We start from the raw sequence: 16,198 nt of genomic DNA on the forward strand, positions 1-16,198 counted from the left end.
ATGTGAACTGAAGCTCTTGTATTGCATCTGCATGCTTTGAAGCGTTGTGCTGCTGCCACACGATTCTCGGATCGGATAAACGCAGGTGTTCTGATTCAAAATGGAAGGTGGGTGTATACTTATTGTACTAAACATTTTTTAAACTACCGCATTTGCATTCTGACTGCGGAAAACTAAACAGAAAAGCATTGTTTTAATGGTTAAATTCTACAGCTAAAATGTAGATTTGAGCACCTCTGGTTTTCGGTGGAAAATGTAGCAGGTTAATCAAAGAGCTGATTTAAAAATAAAAATAAAAAATATATAGATACGAAGTAAGAAAAAGTTTTATCCCTGACACATCTCTGCACACATGTGACACTGGCCGTGATCGCTTTTACATCACTCACAAGTGTTTGGCCTAGTCACCTGAGGGGCATGTGCGTTGTGTGTTGGTGTGTAAGGACGTTGGCCCCTCTGAGCCTACAGCCACTTCCTGAGTATGTCCAGATTGTTCTCAATCCAGAACATGTTCAGCTGTATGTTCTCTATGGCCTCCTGAACGATCCTCATCTGAGATCCTCTCTCCTTTAAAGAGCTGAAAAAACTCTGAACCTGAGCAGAGACGCAAATCGGGATGTTTTAGTTCAGCGTGCAGACTTTCATGAACAATTCTTGCAGAAAAGAAAAAGAAAAAAAAAACCAACCTCCTCAAGATGACTCTTTGTAGAGAACTGGCTGGTCACAGACATGATGATGCTTTGCAAAGAGAAACTGCCAATTGGAAATCTAAAAAAAAAAAAAGAGAGAATGAGAAATGTTTCTTAAATTGTATGATAATATTCAAGGAGTCAACTAAAAAAAAACTCATGTGACCCATGTTCTCAAAAACACCACACATAATTCGCTTACTTTTGTGTGAGCTGATCCCAGTTTTCCTTCACAAAGTCCCAAGCATACAGATAACCTGCAAAATGTCTGCTGACTCTATTAATCACAAGAGGAAGTTCAGGGGTCTGAATCAGACTTCCATCAAGACCTGCTTTTAGGACCCTGTAAGTAACAGGATGGGTAAGTAAAAAAAAAAAACAAACCTTACTACATTGTTAATGGATATGTTTGGTGCACAAAAAAAGCTTACCATGCGATTTTCCGCACATCCCGAGTGCTGGATAAGGCCTCTAGTGCTTTGCGTTTCTCAGCGTCATAGATGGAATGCACATAAGAGTTCAAAATTACGTTCCAACCTTCCTCGGTTTGGGCTGCCACAGACAGAACTGCTTTCAGGAGGTCTCCAGGAACCCTGAAGAAGGAAGTGTTAAGGCATCTCTCACATGCTGTACATATCACTGTGTTGTTGACATGTGGCCTTGTCTGCAGAATCACAGCAATCTGACAAACATCTTAAAACCTGTCTGTTAACCCGTCTGGAATTTTAGCACAAGAGTTTATTTAAGGTTGTTTCACAAACATTTACAGTCTATTTGAATAGATCCAAATAACTGACTGAGAGCGGTCATGTGAGGTGATCTCGGTCTGCTTTAAAGTCACTTGCAAGGTAGCGTAGATTAATTGCAGTAAAAAAAAAAAGAAAAGTTTCAAGCTTAAACCAACCAGACATTCTGCATTTTTTTTTTTTTGGTATTTGCACAATACAGGGCAGAAATATATCTGAATATTTGTACCACTGACCAAAAAAGATTAAAAATGAACGACAAATTGTTTCAAGTTCTCGCTGATGTGTTTACAGTCAGCTCTGTGTTCTCTTAAATCCACAACCACTGTTTTTGTCCAGTGTGAAACCAAACCAACCGACTTGCAAACTACACAATTATATCAATATCACTGTGAATGGAACTAAGCATGATGTGTGATATAACTATCCTCAGAATGATTTAGCTGTTACTTCAGCAACAATTGAGTACTGAACAGCAAGTAATGTAATTATATTATAGTTACATTTAATAATTCGAGTGTGTTGTTTTTCCCTTCTCTTATTTAGTATTTTTTTTTCTATACACGAGTATTTTTTTTTCTTCAAGTGACATTCAAAAGAAAATGAAAATATAATAAATGACTTGGACTAAGAGTGAATCTGGTGCAGTGTTATTTTGAAGTGAATATAAGAGAGATCTCTAGGTGTTTGGTTGGCACACACCCACCAATCAGGAACTACAATTAATAAAAACTAAAACTTAGAAATATTTCAAATGATTCAAACTAAAGAAAATCACAAATTTTATAAACAAGCTAATTAGAAATCATGCTCACCAAAAACTGCCAGCTACTGGAATTTAGCACTTATTAATGAAATTTGAATAATTGGTCAAACCTACGTCTTGTTCATGGATTTCCATTGATCAAAAAGTTTTTTGGCATTCTCGATGCAGGACTGTCTGTTGAGGGAGCAGGCTGTCTGCATCAGGATCGACCTTAGACTCTGTCTAGACACAGATGGCTCTTCTTCCCATGACTGGTTGTCCATTAGTTTGCCAAAATGATCAAAAATGTAGTTCTAGAAAGAGGTAGAAAGAAGAGAAATCCCTGAGGAATTTATATCTGTGCACCAGACTTGAGCTTTTATCGTTTCCATTCTTTCAAATAAATCAGAACTTGGTGTAATGTGTAACGGGAGAAAACTAACCTCCAACCTGGACACTAGATTAAACTCGGATCTTTTCTCGAGTAGTCTGTAGATGTAGTTTAACTGTGTCAGGGCTTCAGTCAGAGGCTCGGTTTCCGTTTCATTCTTTAAATACTCCAAAAGATTTAACACTTGTTTGAAGGACACTTTTCCTAACCTACAAACATACAACATGAAACCATTTGTCAAAAGACGCCTTTGTGGAACTTTTTCTTGCAGCCTTATTATAGCCTTAACAGCAAACTGCAAAGTGTGTATTCATCTGTATGACTGTATCTTCAGAATTGGCTTAATCTTTAATTAACAAACTACCTTGATATCGCAAAGACATTATTAATGAGAGACGCTCGGTCCTCTGGTGAAAGAACAGACACGTTTTCCTTCAAACCCTCGATCAGTGATTTCCAGCCTTCTTCGCCATAGTCCACTATGTAGAAACCTTCACTCCTGTAGTTAAACTTCAGCCACTTCACGCTGCTTGGAAGGTCGAAGGTGGCTAGAAAATGAAAAATAAATATTATAACTACAAAAAAAAGGTTCACGTCAAACTGTTAATGCAGTGACATGAGTTGCGATTCAGTTATGCATCCCATAATGCAGTGACCGTACTGGAAAGCTTTCTATGGTTGCTATAGTAAAGTCAGGAAAAGATTTACCTGTTTTGTCCTTAAAAAAAAACACTTGTTTGCAGGAGACAGAGAGGCTGCAGGTGTCGTTGATGTAAGTCAGCGGTATTTGCCACAATTCGCTGTGAAGAGAACAGAGTCACATCTGAGACCGCTGATTAGATTAGAACGTATTAGATACAACTCCATTACATCCAGTTCAAACCCTTCCAGGCATGGGCTCTACAACACGATTGAAGATGTGCTGTGGTATCTGCTACCAAAATCAGCAAACACTTTTGATAAATAATTTTTCGAACCGATCTGAAAACCGGTTTGGGCGAACAAATGTAAAATATACAGACAACGTGTGTGTTTATGTGTGTGATGTGCAGAACCATTTCTACTGGACTACATACTGCAAAGATGGAAGAAGGACATTGTAATGTGCATAAGAAAAGTGCATACACCACAGTGACCTTTCTCTTAGACATTATATGTCCAGAAAAGATCAAAGAGGAAGTGTTTCTCTTATCTAATGCTAGTTAGACAAGGGCTAGTTTCAGGTGTTGTGTATGAGTTTTATTAAAGGATTAAAGGGTTAGAGGATTAAAGCATTGTATTGTGTGCTAACTTGAAATGATTTTCCATAGAAACAAACTCATGCAGTCAGACCAATTTGTTGTAGACGGTCAGTTTTCATGAAACATGGGGGAAACTAATATTTACACAATGCGATTGCAAAAAACCTTATAAACCTCATAAATTCTGGGGGTTGCACTGGTCATGTGCCTGTTCAGAGGTGTGAGCTGCTCAGTTCTTTGTCGGAAGACTTTTAGACATTTTTAAGACCATTAAGAATGAAATTTAAGACCGATATCATTCTAAAGTGCTACATGAGCATTTCAGTGAGTATTAAAATTAGCATTACATGGTTTATTATTTAAGACCTACAGCAGCAAATTTAAGATTTCGATTTTTACATTTTAGGCCTTTTTTTTTTATTTTTAAGACTCCGCAGAAACCCTGTATTGTCCAAAAACTAAATCCTGACATAAACAGACAGCTAGGACTGAATACTTAAGGTTGCTGCGCTACTGAAACCTGCAACGAATAAACCATATGCAAAAAATGGTTAGAAAAAAAAAATACCTGTGGTCTGTGATGTTGCCTGCATTGAAGAGGAAACGCTCTTGTGTTATTTGCACTTGTTTGCCTGTTATGTTCACTGTGACCAGCGGAAAACCTTTTTGTACAGTCCAGGTGTTCATCATCTGCGCCACATCGATCGATTTTGAGAACTGAAACAGTAGTGACATTGTGGTAAATAAGGGGTAATTTAAATTCAACATCTCTCCATGCATGAAGAAGGCTGTACCTGTGAAAAGCTGTTCCACAGATCTTCCTTCTTCGTATTGCTGCCATTATACTTTTTCAGATACTCAATCACTCCTTTCTTGAACATCTCCTCGCCAATTGTTGCATTCAGCATGAGTAAAAGAGAGGCACCCTGCGCGAGATATTCAAGGAGCAAAGTTATTGTCTAGTTGGTGGACTGAAGGACACGAAGAGAAATGTGTTCAGAATATGTAACCTTCTCATAGGACACGGAGTCGAACATTTCTTCTACTTCCGCTGGAGCAGTGACATCAGCAGAAACAGGATGGGACGAATTCATTGCGTCTTTGGAGAGGGCTCTAAAACGCACATCCAGGAAGTCGTTCTCCTGAGAAGATGAATAAGAAGGGGGAAAAAAAGCAATTTCTGAAGAAAATGCATACATTTGTTTATTGAACATAACGTTAACACAACTATTTATTCTCACGATTCTTGCAGCAGTTACGAATTTGGATTAGGAACACTTACAATGTCGAGCTCAGGGAAGACTTTCTCGACAGACAAGTACTGCATGTACGTCGCAAATCCTTCATTCAGCCAGAGATCATTCCACCAGTGCATAGTGACCATGTTTCCAAACCACTTAAACAGGAAAAAAAAAATTGCAGTAACCAGTCAATTTAATAGAGCAGCATGGGTATAATGGGAGATTTTCTGTATAAATCTGCAGCTAAAAATCTGCAGAGATTTATGATTTTGATCAAGTCAATGCAGGGTTCATACACATTTTTCAATTCAAAATCCAATACATATCCAGACTCAAATATGCAGAATTTCCTAAAGATTCTTAAAACCATATTTAACGTCTTAAACAATTATTTTAAATTTGAACTTTTACGTGTTCCGTTACAATCTCTGATGTATATCAGTCAAAATCTTTGATGTTGCACGGTCGGGGGCGCTGTACTGTTTTGACCTTCCGTCCACACGGAGGCGCCGTTTTCAGTCAACGAAAATGCAGCATTTGGAAGACACTCTCCGAAGTGGATAAATTAGAAAATGCCATTTTTCGAAATGTGAACTGTGAAAAAGGAGGCTTTCGAAAATATGACGCATTTTTTGTTGTTGCCACGACATTTCAAAGAGCAGGAAAGTAAACAAGCGGCAGACGGAAATGACTCGGGTCGAAACGCCTTCCGTTTTTGCTCATGCGAAGTACAGAGACGCGGGCGTTTCAGGATGTTCCGGTGTGGATGAGCACCTTTGGGAAACGATTGTAAACAAGTGTGGATGCGGATCATTTTTAGACGGAAACGCCGTTTTGAAATGTATCCCGATTAGTGCCGTTCTAACTTTTGTTTTATGAACAATATTTTTAGAAAACCAAATAGGTCAAATAGTAGGAAAACACAAATATTTTTAGTGTTTTTTTTCCATACTAATCCAGACCTGGAAATCACCCAGATCAAATTCCATTCTTTTCCAAAATGCGTAAGAACCCTGTCAATGTCTCAACACCTTGCTAAGTCCAATGCCATAAACAACTGATGCTGTTCAGAGACCAAATCAGGACCTATTCAACATAGCACAGACTAATGCAAAATAGTTTAAGCAATAAATAAATATTGCACTAATCAGTGTGAAAACGTAACAGGTTAGGTTTTGTAGTATCTGTTTTTCACATACTAGCGATATGCACTCACCAGTGTCACCAGCAAACTGAATTTCTCCTCATAATCGCTCTAAGCTCATTTAATGACAGGTTTTATATGACAAAATAAGATAAAACCATCATTAATAATGTTATTCATTTTGTGCTGATCAAACTTTGAATAACAACTGATTAGAAACTAAAAGTTGGAATTATCCTCTGTTCATTAACATGTACAGCTTAGTGGTGCTGGGACACTATTGTTCACTATTGTGGACTCCGGGTTGTGTTTTAATGTAATGTTTTTTTTGTTGTGAAAACTTTGCATACCTGATGTGCAAGTTCATGGGCAATGACGGAGGACACTAACTGCTTATCCATTGAGGAGGAATGATTACCCACGAGCAGGGTCGTCTCGCGAAATGTGATGAGCCCCCAGTTCTCCATTGCTCCAGCCAGAAAGTCTGGAATGCCCACCAAGTCTGTTAAAAGCAAGAGTGGCACATTAAGTAATGAAATATGCCCAAAATAAATCTGACGAACACAAACTGAGTTGCTGGTAAACACGATCAACACGGAGAGTCACCATAAACAGAACTTCAATGATTTCCATGTAAAGTGAAGCGTGTCTCACCTAATTTGCTCAACGGATATTTGATTTCAAAGAAACCATTGTAGAACTCCAGAAGCTTGCTAGCTGCGTTTAAAGCATAAAGAACTTGGTCTTCTTTATCTGGGACTGCGTATACGGAGACCTTTGAAAAATGTGATGAAAATAAGTACACATATTAGACCTAATCAGTTTATAAATTAGCAAACAGGATGCAAACACACAACAAGAAGTCATCTCACTATTAGCCGTGTGAATTCTTTGTGAATGCGTGTTTTTAATACGCGAGAAATGTGGCGCAAACTTGAACGGACGTACCTGAGTGTTAGAGACATTTGCACTGACACTACTGAAGTTGGCCACGATGAATGCAACAAGATAAGTGCTCATATTGATGGTTCTCTCAAACTCATCCTCAAAAACCCCATTTGACAATGAAGTGGTTTTGGCCTAAAAATGAGAAGGAAAAAAAAAAAATCGTAATCATAATAAATCTGTAAATATCATCCTGCAGGTCCCCACAAGGATAGGAAAAGCTGGCAGTTCAGAGGTCCATAGAAACATCAATAAATTAAAATCAAGGTATTAAATAAGCACCTAAATGAGCCTTTTAAAGACTTCATGTATTTTACTGTACACTATAACATATACAGTGGTACCTTGACCTACGAGTTTAATTCGTTCCGTGGACGAGCTCGTATCTCAATTTGCTCGCACATTAAATCAGTTTTCCATATTGAAAATACTTAAAATGGCATTAATCCGTTCCAACCCTCAAAATGACACCCCGTTTTTATGTTTCTTGTTGTTAAATTGGAAAATACATTTCTAAATAACAAATCTTGTATAAAAACATAATAGAAAGAGTATGTAAAGATATAATAAGGTTTTATTCAGTGTATTTTCAGTGACGACTTGAGATAACGAAGACGTCGGCGGAGAGGCGATAAGTGGCGGAGGAGGGAAAACTCGATTTTTTGCTACTCTCTCTATCACTACTGTACACTACGTATCCCTTAACTTTAAATTTGTTACTTTTTCTTCTTTGCTTATCTTAATTTTCGTCACAGTCTTCGCTTTTTTGGCTTCGTTTCGCCATCTAGCAGCGGGGTCTCGAACTCGTACCTCAATTTTCTGCTTGCGTAACAAAGCAAAAAAAAAAAAATCGACCGACTGACGGCTCGTACCTCAGAACACTCTTACATTAATGCACTCGTAGGTCAAGGTACCACTGTACTCTATTATTTAAAATCAAATCAACTGGTTTTGCGTTTCTGCCTTACCAATTACGTTCCAAAAGAAAAACTGATTAAAAGAATAAAAAAATTAATAAAACACGATAAAAAAACGCCACATTTTACTTCATTTTATAATTAATAATTACATTTTATTGTTTATATTATATGATCATTTCTAATTAAATATATATATCATATTATTAATAAATTTAATTATTTCAACATAAAACTCCATAAAAACAATTCCCTATAAGTTTTTTGGTCTATTGTGCTATCCAAAAGAGAATTCCGCGATAAACCGGGGCACGAGATTCAAACTGCAATAAAGCGGGGGATTACATACACACACACGCGCGCCCATGCGCGCAGACACGCGCGCGCACACACGCGCGCACACCAGGCAATCAGGCATATATAATGTTATGACTAGTGAGTAAATAACACTGTTTATCTCTTCATCATGGCACCTGATAGTGGGTGGAATATTAGGTAGCAATGAACATTTTGTCCCAAAATTGAGGTTAGAACTGTAAAAATGGACAAGCGTAACAGAGATCGAAAGGGCCAAACTGTGATGGCTAGACAACTGGGTCAGAAGAAGTTAATGGATCAGGACTGTTTTGAGAGCAAAAGGCTTCCTTAATGTTACTGAGATTAGGATTAGAATTAGGTGTTGCCAGAGCCTTAATTAACTGCATTAATAATTACACCAGAAGAATGATTACTTCAGATTGTGTGTACTAGAGAGAAACATGGAGGCAATGCTCCGAGTTAATATTTATACCAATACAAATACCGCAATAGCATCTCTTTTGAGCATGTGTCACAAAAAAAGACAAATGAACTGAGGTTATTACCAAAGGCATGTTAGAAAGGCTGATGTATTCCGCTTCTCTCTTGATCTTAATTAGAAATCTGGCCTTAAAGGCTGGTTCATCAAAACAAGGAAAAGCCTTGCGGGCAGCCAGGGGCTCAAACTGAGTAGCAGCCAAAACTCTGACAAAAGAACAAGTAAAAAAAAAATTATAAAAAAACATGATAAATTAACATCATCATCTACTACTAAAAACAATGTTGATAATAATAATAATAACTTTATTAATAATCATCTAGAATACCTTCTTTTTCCACTCGTGTCAGTGTAAGAGCTGTTATAGAAGCCATCGTAGTTGCTGGAGAGGTTTGCTGAATAGTTGATAGTGAGTACATACTGTTGTCCCTTTTCAAGTTCCTCTGACAATGTGACTGCAATCTGCTGCCAGGGCTTGTACTCCAAGATCTCTACCTCTTTGCCTTGAAAAGTGGCCTTCTGTATCTCTAAATCAGAGCTGTGCAAAATAACCTTCTTGGTCTCTTGCTGGACCATCAGGGTGATGGCTACACTCCCAGTGAAAGTCATGGTGTTCAGGTCAGGATGGACCGAGATCTCGTAGTCGACTGGACGCACACTGTTTGGAAGCCTTAAGCTCGTCCATGGGAACAGTACCCCATTTTTGGAGATTGGATAGATAACTTCCCAGGGGGAGCTGGTTTTGTGGCAGCCCTCTTTGGAAAAAGTGCACTTGGGCAAAAAGTAAATGACCATGACCATTGAAGCAATGAAAACCAGGAACAAGACTCCTATCACCATGGTCTTTGCAGATGGCTTCGGACATGAACCGGATGGTTGCTGGCGGCCGTAGGAGGAGGCGGCACTGCGCTGGCTGGAACTACGGTTCATGAAGGACATCCCCAGGAGTCTAGCTGAAGACTCGTAGTCCTCCTCATCATCATCTAACTCGTTCTCGCCAAGACCGCGTACTAGCAGCCTGGAGCTGCGCGGCTCATATGGGACTTCATCTGAGTCAATGGGGTAAGAGGTCGATTCCTTCGCCAGATCTACCACATCAGGTTCCTCTTCAAACATGCTGTTTTCTATCATGTTCCGGGGAAGTGGAGCTCGATCTGAAAATAGAAAAATCAAACATGCCCATAGTACAGTGCTTTGTGAAAGTATTCACCCCCAGGGCGTTTTTTTATACTTTTCTGCATTACAACTTTACACCAAGGCTTTACACTGCATGCCTACCACTTGAAGGTGCTAAATATGTTTTATTGTAACAAATAAAATCTTAAGGGTGTATAAGTATACTGTTCCTCCCACTAGTATGCTTCTCAAGCTCCTTTAAAATAAATGGGTTGTATTGTTGTACAGCAATCATGTTATGCCACAAATTCCCATTCGGTTTCAGGTCTGGTCTTTGACCAAGTCATTTCAAGACATTTAAATGTTTCTTAAAAAAAAGACAAATCCAGTGTAGGTTTAGCAGCATGTTTAGGGTCATTGTACTGCTGGATGGTGAACCTCTATCCCAGTCTTAAATCCCCCCCTCCCTTCTTTAATCCAGTTTTCCATTCCATTTTTCCATTCCATTCAGCACAACGCTGCTACCACCATGCTTCACTGTGTACTCAGGGTGATGGGAATTGTTGGGTTGCATTACACATAGCATTTCCCATGATGGCCAAAAAGGTTATATGACCAATATGTAATTGGGTCAATACTGGACTACCGAAAAGCTTCAGGACAAACAATACCGTTATTAATACTTGCTTTGTTTTATCTCTGTATACTTTGGCGTTCAAGGCGAATTAGAAGCTGCTGCTTCTCATTTTCAGTACCTGAATGATGCCATCATGTGGCTGATGTTTGCTCACTGCACATGTGCAATGTGTGTCTGTGTGCAGACAATCAATCATGGAGGCAATGGTGAAACGTTCAAAAGAATACAATATGAGTGAACAAAGAAGGCAACACTGGTAATATGATGAAATAATTACAAACAAAACACGCCATCTACTTCACGCAACGAGCTGTATTTACTACTCATCTCCCAGCTCCAACTGCATCTCCCCGGCCTCAGCCACACGAATAGGGAACATTCATTATACAGTTCGTACAGTTAGTTAGTACTAGTAGTCTTTAGGGACACCACATCGGTTTTTAAAATGTAACTCTAAATATGAATAACCCCACAGGAAAAGCTAGGCTCACGGTCTCAGACACACAGGAGCAGCCCATTCACCATAGCGATGAGGTGGAAGATGATCCCTAAAAACACAGCAACACAGTCATAGGGCAGCCACTAAATTAACAGTGAAAGATTTATTGTCCTTCACTACAGTGAAGTCAAGCTGTTTCAGGTGTAGTAGGCAATGTATGAGTTAACCTATGTGCTAGAGATGCCAGGATTTTTACATTCTGCTGTGCTGCTCTGCACATGCTGTTAAATTAATGTTGTGCTGTCTCTCTCTCTCTCTCTCTCTCTCTCTCTCTCTCTCTCTCTCTCTCTCTCACACACACACACACACACACACACACACACACACACACGTTTATATATATATATATATAAGCTCGCGACCTCTCATGCTCGCAACTTTCATTCCGCCCGGCGACTCTCATTCAGACCGGCTCGTGAGCATCCGCGAGCTGCTCAAAACGCTAGTTAACATTTCTAATCAAGGTTTATCTCATTAAAATTGTCTAAAAAATGCTTTAAAACTATTTTTATTATGTAAATAGTGAAATAGTGCTATTTACTCATTTAAATCGATTTCGTATAGTGTTCTTTGGGTTTTTACTGGGTTGGAAGGGGCGTATCAAAAGGTCGCGAAAATTCGAACTCATGACCGGTCTTGGTCCCTAACCCTCGCGAGCTCCGAGGTTCCACTGTATATATGTGTGTGTATATATATATATATATATATATATATATATATATATATATATATATATATATATATATATGTGTGTGTGTGTGTGTGTGCTTCATGTGTCTTTTTCTGTTTGCTTAGAGCAGGGGTCACCAACATGGACCACATGGTAGACCGCAGGCCTTTTCTCAAAAAAAAAATAGATGTTTCCTACTTTGTTAAATCATTGATGATAATTATTATGAGAAATCATTAACATGATCAGTGTCTTCACATAGATGAATATCATTCATTATTAATAATAACATATAATAAAAGATAAATTGAGCAAATTTGTTATTTCAGATCAAACTGAAAACTGTGTGTATTAAACTGGTAGCCCTTCACATTAATTGGTACCCAAGAAGTAGCTCTCAGTTTCAAAAAGGTTGGTGACCCCTGGCTTAAAGGCTTTTGTAAACTGCAGTACTAAAGTTCAGCAGTAAAACATACCTTGAAATGTTCCACATCATCGTCTTTTTGTATCAAATTACAGAGTGATTGTAAACAAAGTAAACAAAACCCATTTCTAGTCTAAAGTATTCTTTTCATATTGTTATGGATTTAATGGTGGCCTGATTTTTTGAATAACCCCACTCTGACCTATATCTCCCCACAACATGATCTCTGACCACGCTGGAGTGCTTGTGTAGTGGTGTTGCACACTCAGGGGCTGTTCAGAGCAGGTAAATTTACCTTGACATTATTTGACAAATCATGACATTTTCATAGCACATTGCCAGACCTCAATTAAATAACTAAATGATTGCAACAAATTGTATTAATCGGTTTCATGGCAAAGGATGTGACTACATATACATTTAAAACTGGAGCAATGTATTAGGCCCATTGCATAAAATCCAAATAAAAACCTATTTTAGTTTCAGGTTGTAATGCAGCAAAACCGAACAAAAAAAAAAAAAACACCACTGTATGTGTAAAAACAATGTTTGTTATACTCAGTATTAGGTTATTTCCTGTTGACATTGTATTACCATAGCTAAGCAGGAGTACTAGAGAAGCCTGTGCTTTCACATTCAAGTGCAATTCGAGCAGCACATTAACCACATCAATAAACAGTCAGATGTGGGAAACAATTTCTGTAAACAGGCACATGCCTTTATGTGCTTATATATTTATATGTCGATCATTTTTTTTACTCTGCCATAACAACATAAATTCGGTGCAAACTTATCTAGTGGACTGAATGCAAAGTGTGAACATTGTAGATTTACCAACACCCTTACAACGTGACCTCCTTTCATTTTCTTCTCTGAGGAAGTTGAGAAAAACATCTTGTGTTGCACAGAAACAGCAGACTGTACAGAAAAACTTTCAGTTCTTCTATTTACCCAGTACCAATTAAATCACAAAGATCGGTTTATTATTCTAAACACAGTACCATTACACAGCCTACATATGGTCAGAAACATTCATCTCTCTTTCCTCTGCTTATCAGGCCCATAAAAAACAAATAAACCATAACTAATTCAAACAGCACAATGAGATCAGCTTCTCTCAAAGCAGCCACAGGTGTGACTGTGCGCCATGTTTTATACTTTACAAACATATCCATCTGAACCATAAACTTGCACTGTATTACAGAAAATATCACCTGAAATATGATATTTATAATGTTTTACAGTTCTGTGCAAAGTCAATATTTAGTTTGAGAAGGTGATTACAGTTTGCTTGACGACTATATTGACTTTACACAAGTCAGGAAATTGTTAGAACTTTCTTCATTAGACACCTCAGACTCTTGAGCACGTCAGTAAGTAGCAAACTAGTATTTTTTGCAGATAATCTCTAAATCTGGGGTATGTTTTGCATATAAACAAACAAACAAAAAACTAAACAATTACATGTTTTATAGGAGAGAAACCAAAATAGATAGCTTTCATGTTTAACTGGGGCATAAGTGACATTAAGTAAATTTTAAGTAAATTTTACTGTCATACGTATCCTTGTATAGACCCCCCATATATCTTTATATATTTAATATTTTATATAGTTTATACTTTTTATTATCTACTCTCTTTTTTCTTGGTTTATTTTTCTCCTCATTCTATTCGCTCATGCCGGACCGTCGTAAAAAGCATTTCACTGCATGTCGTACTCTGTATGTTTGTGCATGTGACAAATAAAATTTGATTTAATTTGATTTGACATGTTGTGGGTGAACTATAGTCCAGGTTAATAATAATTTCTTGACCTTGAGCCTGTCAGGTAACACCAGTTATAGATTTTCCTAAGTAGAGTATGTAAATTTCACTTCAACATTACATGCATGATCACACAAGCTATTTTGTTGAGAGTGACAATAACATGGCTTTTGCTCTAACTCTCAATAAATATCTGAAAAGCTCCAATTGCTGTTGTGTTATTTGTTATTATAAGTTTTTATGAATAGGACTCAGCTGATAAAGTTTGTCCAGCATTTTGTCAGATTTGAATCCAGAAGCTGATCCAGAAATACAAACTCTTTCGGGTCCTCAAGTGCCTTTACACCTACTGAGGCATTCTACAGCATTAGACAGACGCCCTTATCCACAGTGAATTTAATGATCTCATTTATACAACTGAGCTCTTGAGGGAGAAGAACCGTGTTCAGGGGCCCAGCAGTGGCCCTGGGATTAAAACTAATGACCTTGAGAAACCTTGAAAAGCCCAATGTTTTAACCACTGAGCAACCATCTTCTCTTGTTCCAGAAGTTTTCCTCTCAAGGGTTTTATTATTATCCACAGTGACTTGCAATAATCTTATATATTTATACTTTTGAGGGGGAAGGGCCTTATTTAGGGGCCCAGCAGTGACCCTGGAATTAGATTTCATGACCTAAAAACCTTAAAAAGTCTAATGTTTTAACAACTTTCCTACCATCTTCTCTTGATCTAGCTGTAATTCTCTAAAGTGTCTTATCATCCAGTGTGACTTACAATGATCTCATTTATACAACCGAGCTTTTGAGGGGTAAGAGCCCTTGCGCAGTGGCCCAACAGCGGCTCTGGGATTGATAATCATGATATTTATAAACCTTGATAAGTTCAATGCTTTAACTTCATCCCTACCATCTTCCTACCACCTTCCCTTGGCTCTTCAGTGGTACTCACAAGGGTCTTATCTTGATAGCTGAAAATCCAGTGCACACTGACCAGAAAAATAACTAATTCAGGTAAATTTAAGTACTTTAAATGAGTTTTGGTAGTATATTCTTGAACACTTGGAAATATTTGTTGTTTTTTCACTCAGAAATCCTACCAGAGTTTATCTAGGGTTTATGTCTGTTTATCTCTGATGACACTGAGTGACAAGAAGGCAGTGGGGAGGAAGAGTATGGCTGCTGAGAGGCTCATGTTCTCGTCATGACGTTAAATCGTTCACACAAGTTCCGGATTAAACCTTTTTTGTCTCCATTAATAAGATAATCGGTGTAAAAGTCGATTCTGAATCATCTGCCTGTTGTTCCTATCACTTTTTTCGGACAACATAAGGCGACACTATATGCGTGTGTGTGCGTTAGCTTCCCTGACTAGCTTAGCCTAAACGTCAAACACAATGTAGGAGAGGGTAAACTTACGGTCTTGCACTACAAAAACAGGTCGGGTTAACAATAAAAACAATGCGCATGATTTGCAAACTTTTCCAAATTTGTTTTAAAAGTGTTTGGAGGCGAAATATATAACATTTCTTTCCTGCTCTTGTCATAACAGAGATCTTGGGTGATAAGTCTTGGCATGTTGGCTTACCGTTTTCAAACAGATCCATATTTAGAAGTCGGTTCACAACCCAGCGGTGGCAACGTTAATCCAGAGAAAAGTCAATGCTGATTAAATAAATCTTTTTTTTTTTTTAAAGAGTCACACACTCAGTTATAAAAGATCATCCAGACAAATAATGAGGTGCTGGAGAAAACAGGCTTAGCTTGTCTAGCAGGCTAGCTCACTTCCATCATCCTGAGCTGCTACAAAACCCCCCCAGTCCTGTCCTGATCACTTCTTCGGATGGAAAGAGAAGGATAATCGCTCTTTTATGGATATCAGTAGAAAGCCAGCACATAAGTTTAAGTAGTCTGGTTCCTGATCCTTGTTTTAGAAGCACATGTTCCTCCCTAAGTGTTAAATCCACTGGTTTACTCGTAGCTCTGCTCCAGGTGGCCTGCATAAGTACTACACTGTAATTATTCTCTGAGCTTCTAACACTGGTCCAGGATTAACCCCTGGTGTTTTTTCTCAACTTTAAACCATCACTCTGAACTGATCAGGTGTCCAGGGGGAAAAGAAAAAAACCCTACAATATGCAGCACAGGACAGGAATTAGCCCTGGACCAGGTTTGTGCAGAGACATCTGAGATGTAATCTGACCACCCCAACGAAGAAACCAAAAGAAGCCAATTC

At 38.3% G+C, this 16,198-nt stretch overlaps 1 protein-coding gene across 1 annotated transcript; it reads right to left on the bottom strand.

Annotated features, from left to right (window-relative positions):
• Positions 1 to 279: 279 nt before the first annotated feature.
• On the bottom strand, positions 280 to 15,959 carry LOC124380905 (leucyl/cystinyl aminopeptidase). The gene is made up of 18 exons (XM_046842217.1): positions 15,551 to 15,959; positions 9,184 to 10,009; positions 8,923 to 9,061; positions 7,146 to 7,277; positions 6,852 to 6,972; positions 6,548 to 6,699; positions 5,095 to 5,208; positions 4,823 to 4,954; positions 4,607 to 4,738; positions 4,381 to 4,529; positions 3,280 to 3,371; positions 2,936 to 3,119; positions 2,624 to 2,780; positions 2,316 to 2,494; positions 1,121 to 1,282; positions 892 to 1,032; positions 687 to 768; positions 280 to 594 (listed from the first exon to the last, which is right to left on the bottom strand). The coding sequence occupies exons 1-18, from the start codon at positions 15,567 to 15,569 to the stop codon at positions 463 to 465; spliced, it is 3,045 nt and encodes a 1,014-aa protein (XP_046698173.1). The 5' UTR covers positions 15,570 to 15,959; the 3' UTR covers positions 280 to 462.
• Between the last annotated feature and the right edge of the window lie 239 nt (positions 15,960 to 16,198).

Source organism: Silurus meridionalis, chromosome 27 (genome assembly GCF_014805685.1).
Source record: "Silurus meridionalis isolate SWU-2019-XX chromosome 27, ASM1480568v1, whole genome shotgun sequence".
Lineage (NCBI taxonomy): Eukaryota > Metazoa > Chordata > Actinopteri > Siluriformes > Siluridae > Silurus > Silurus meridionalis.

Excerpts from the sequence above, each read along its gene's own strand:
- LOC124380905 (XM_046842217.1), bottom strand. Across the intron at positions 5,209-6,547 it reads CCCATGAACTTGCACATCAG|TGGTTTGGAAACATGGTCAC; the intron begins GTATGCAAAGTT and ends TTCCTGTTTAAG. Across the intron at positions 4,739-4,822 it reads ACTCCGTGTCCTATGAGAAG|GGTGCCTCTCTTTTACTCAT; the intron begins GTTACATATTCT and ends TATCTCGCGCAG.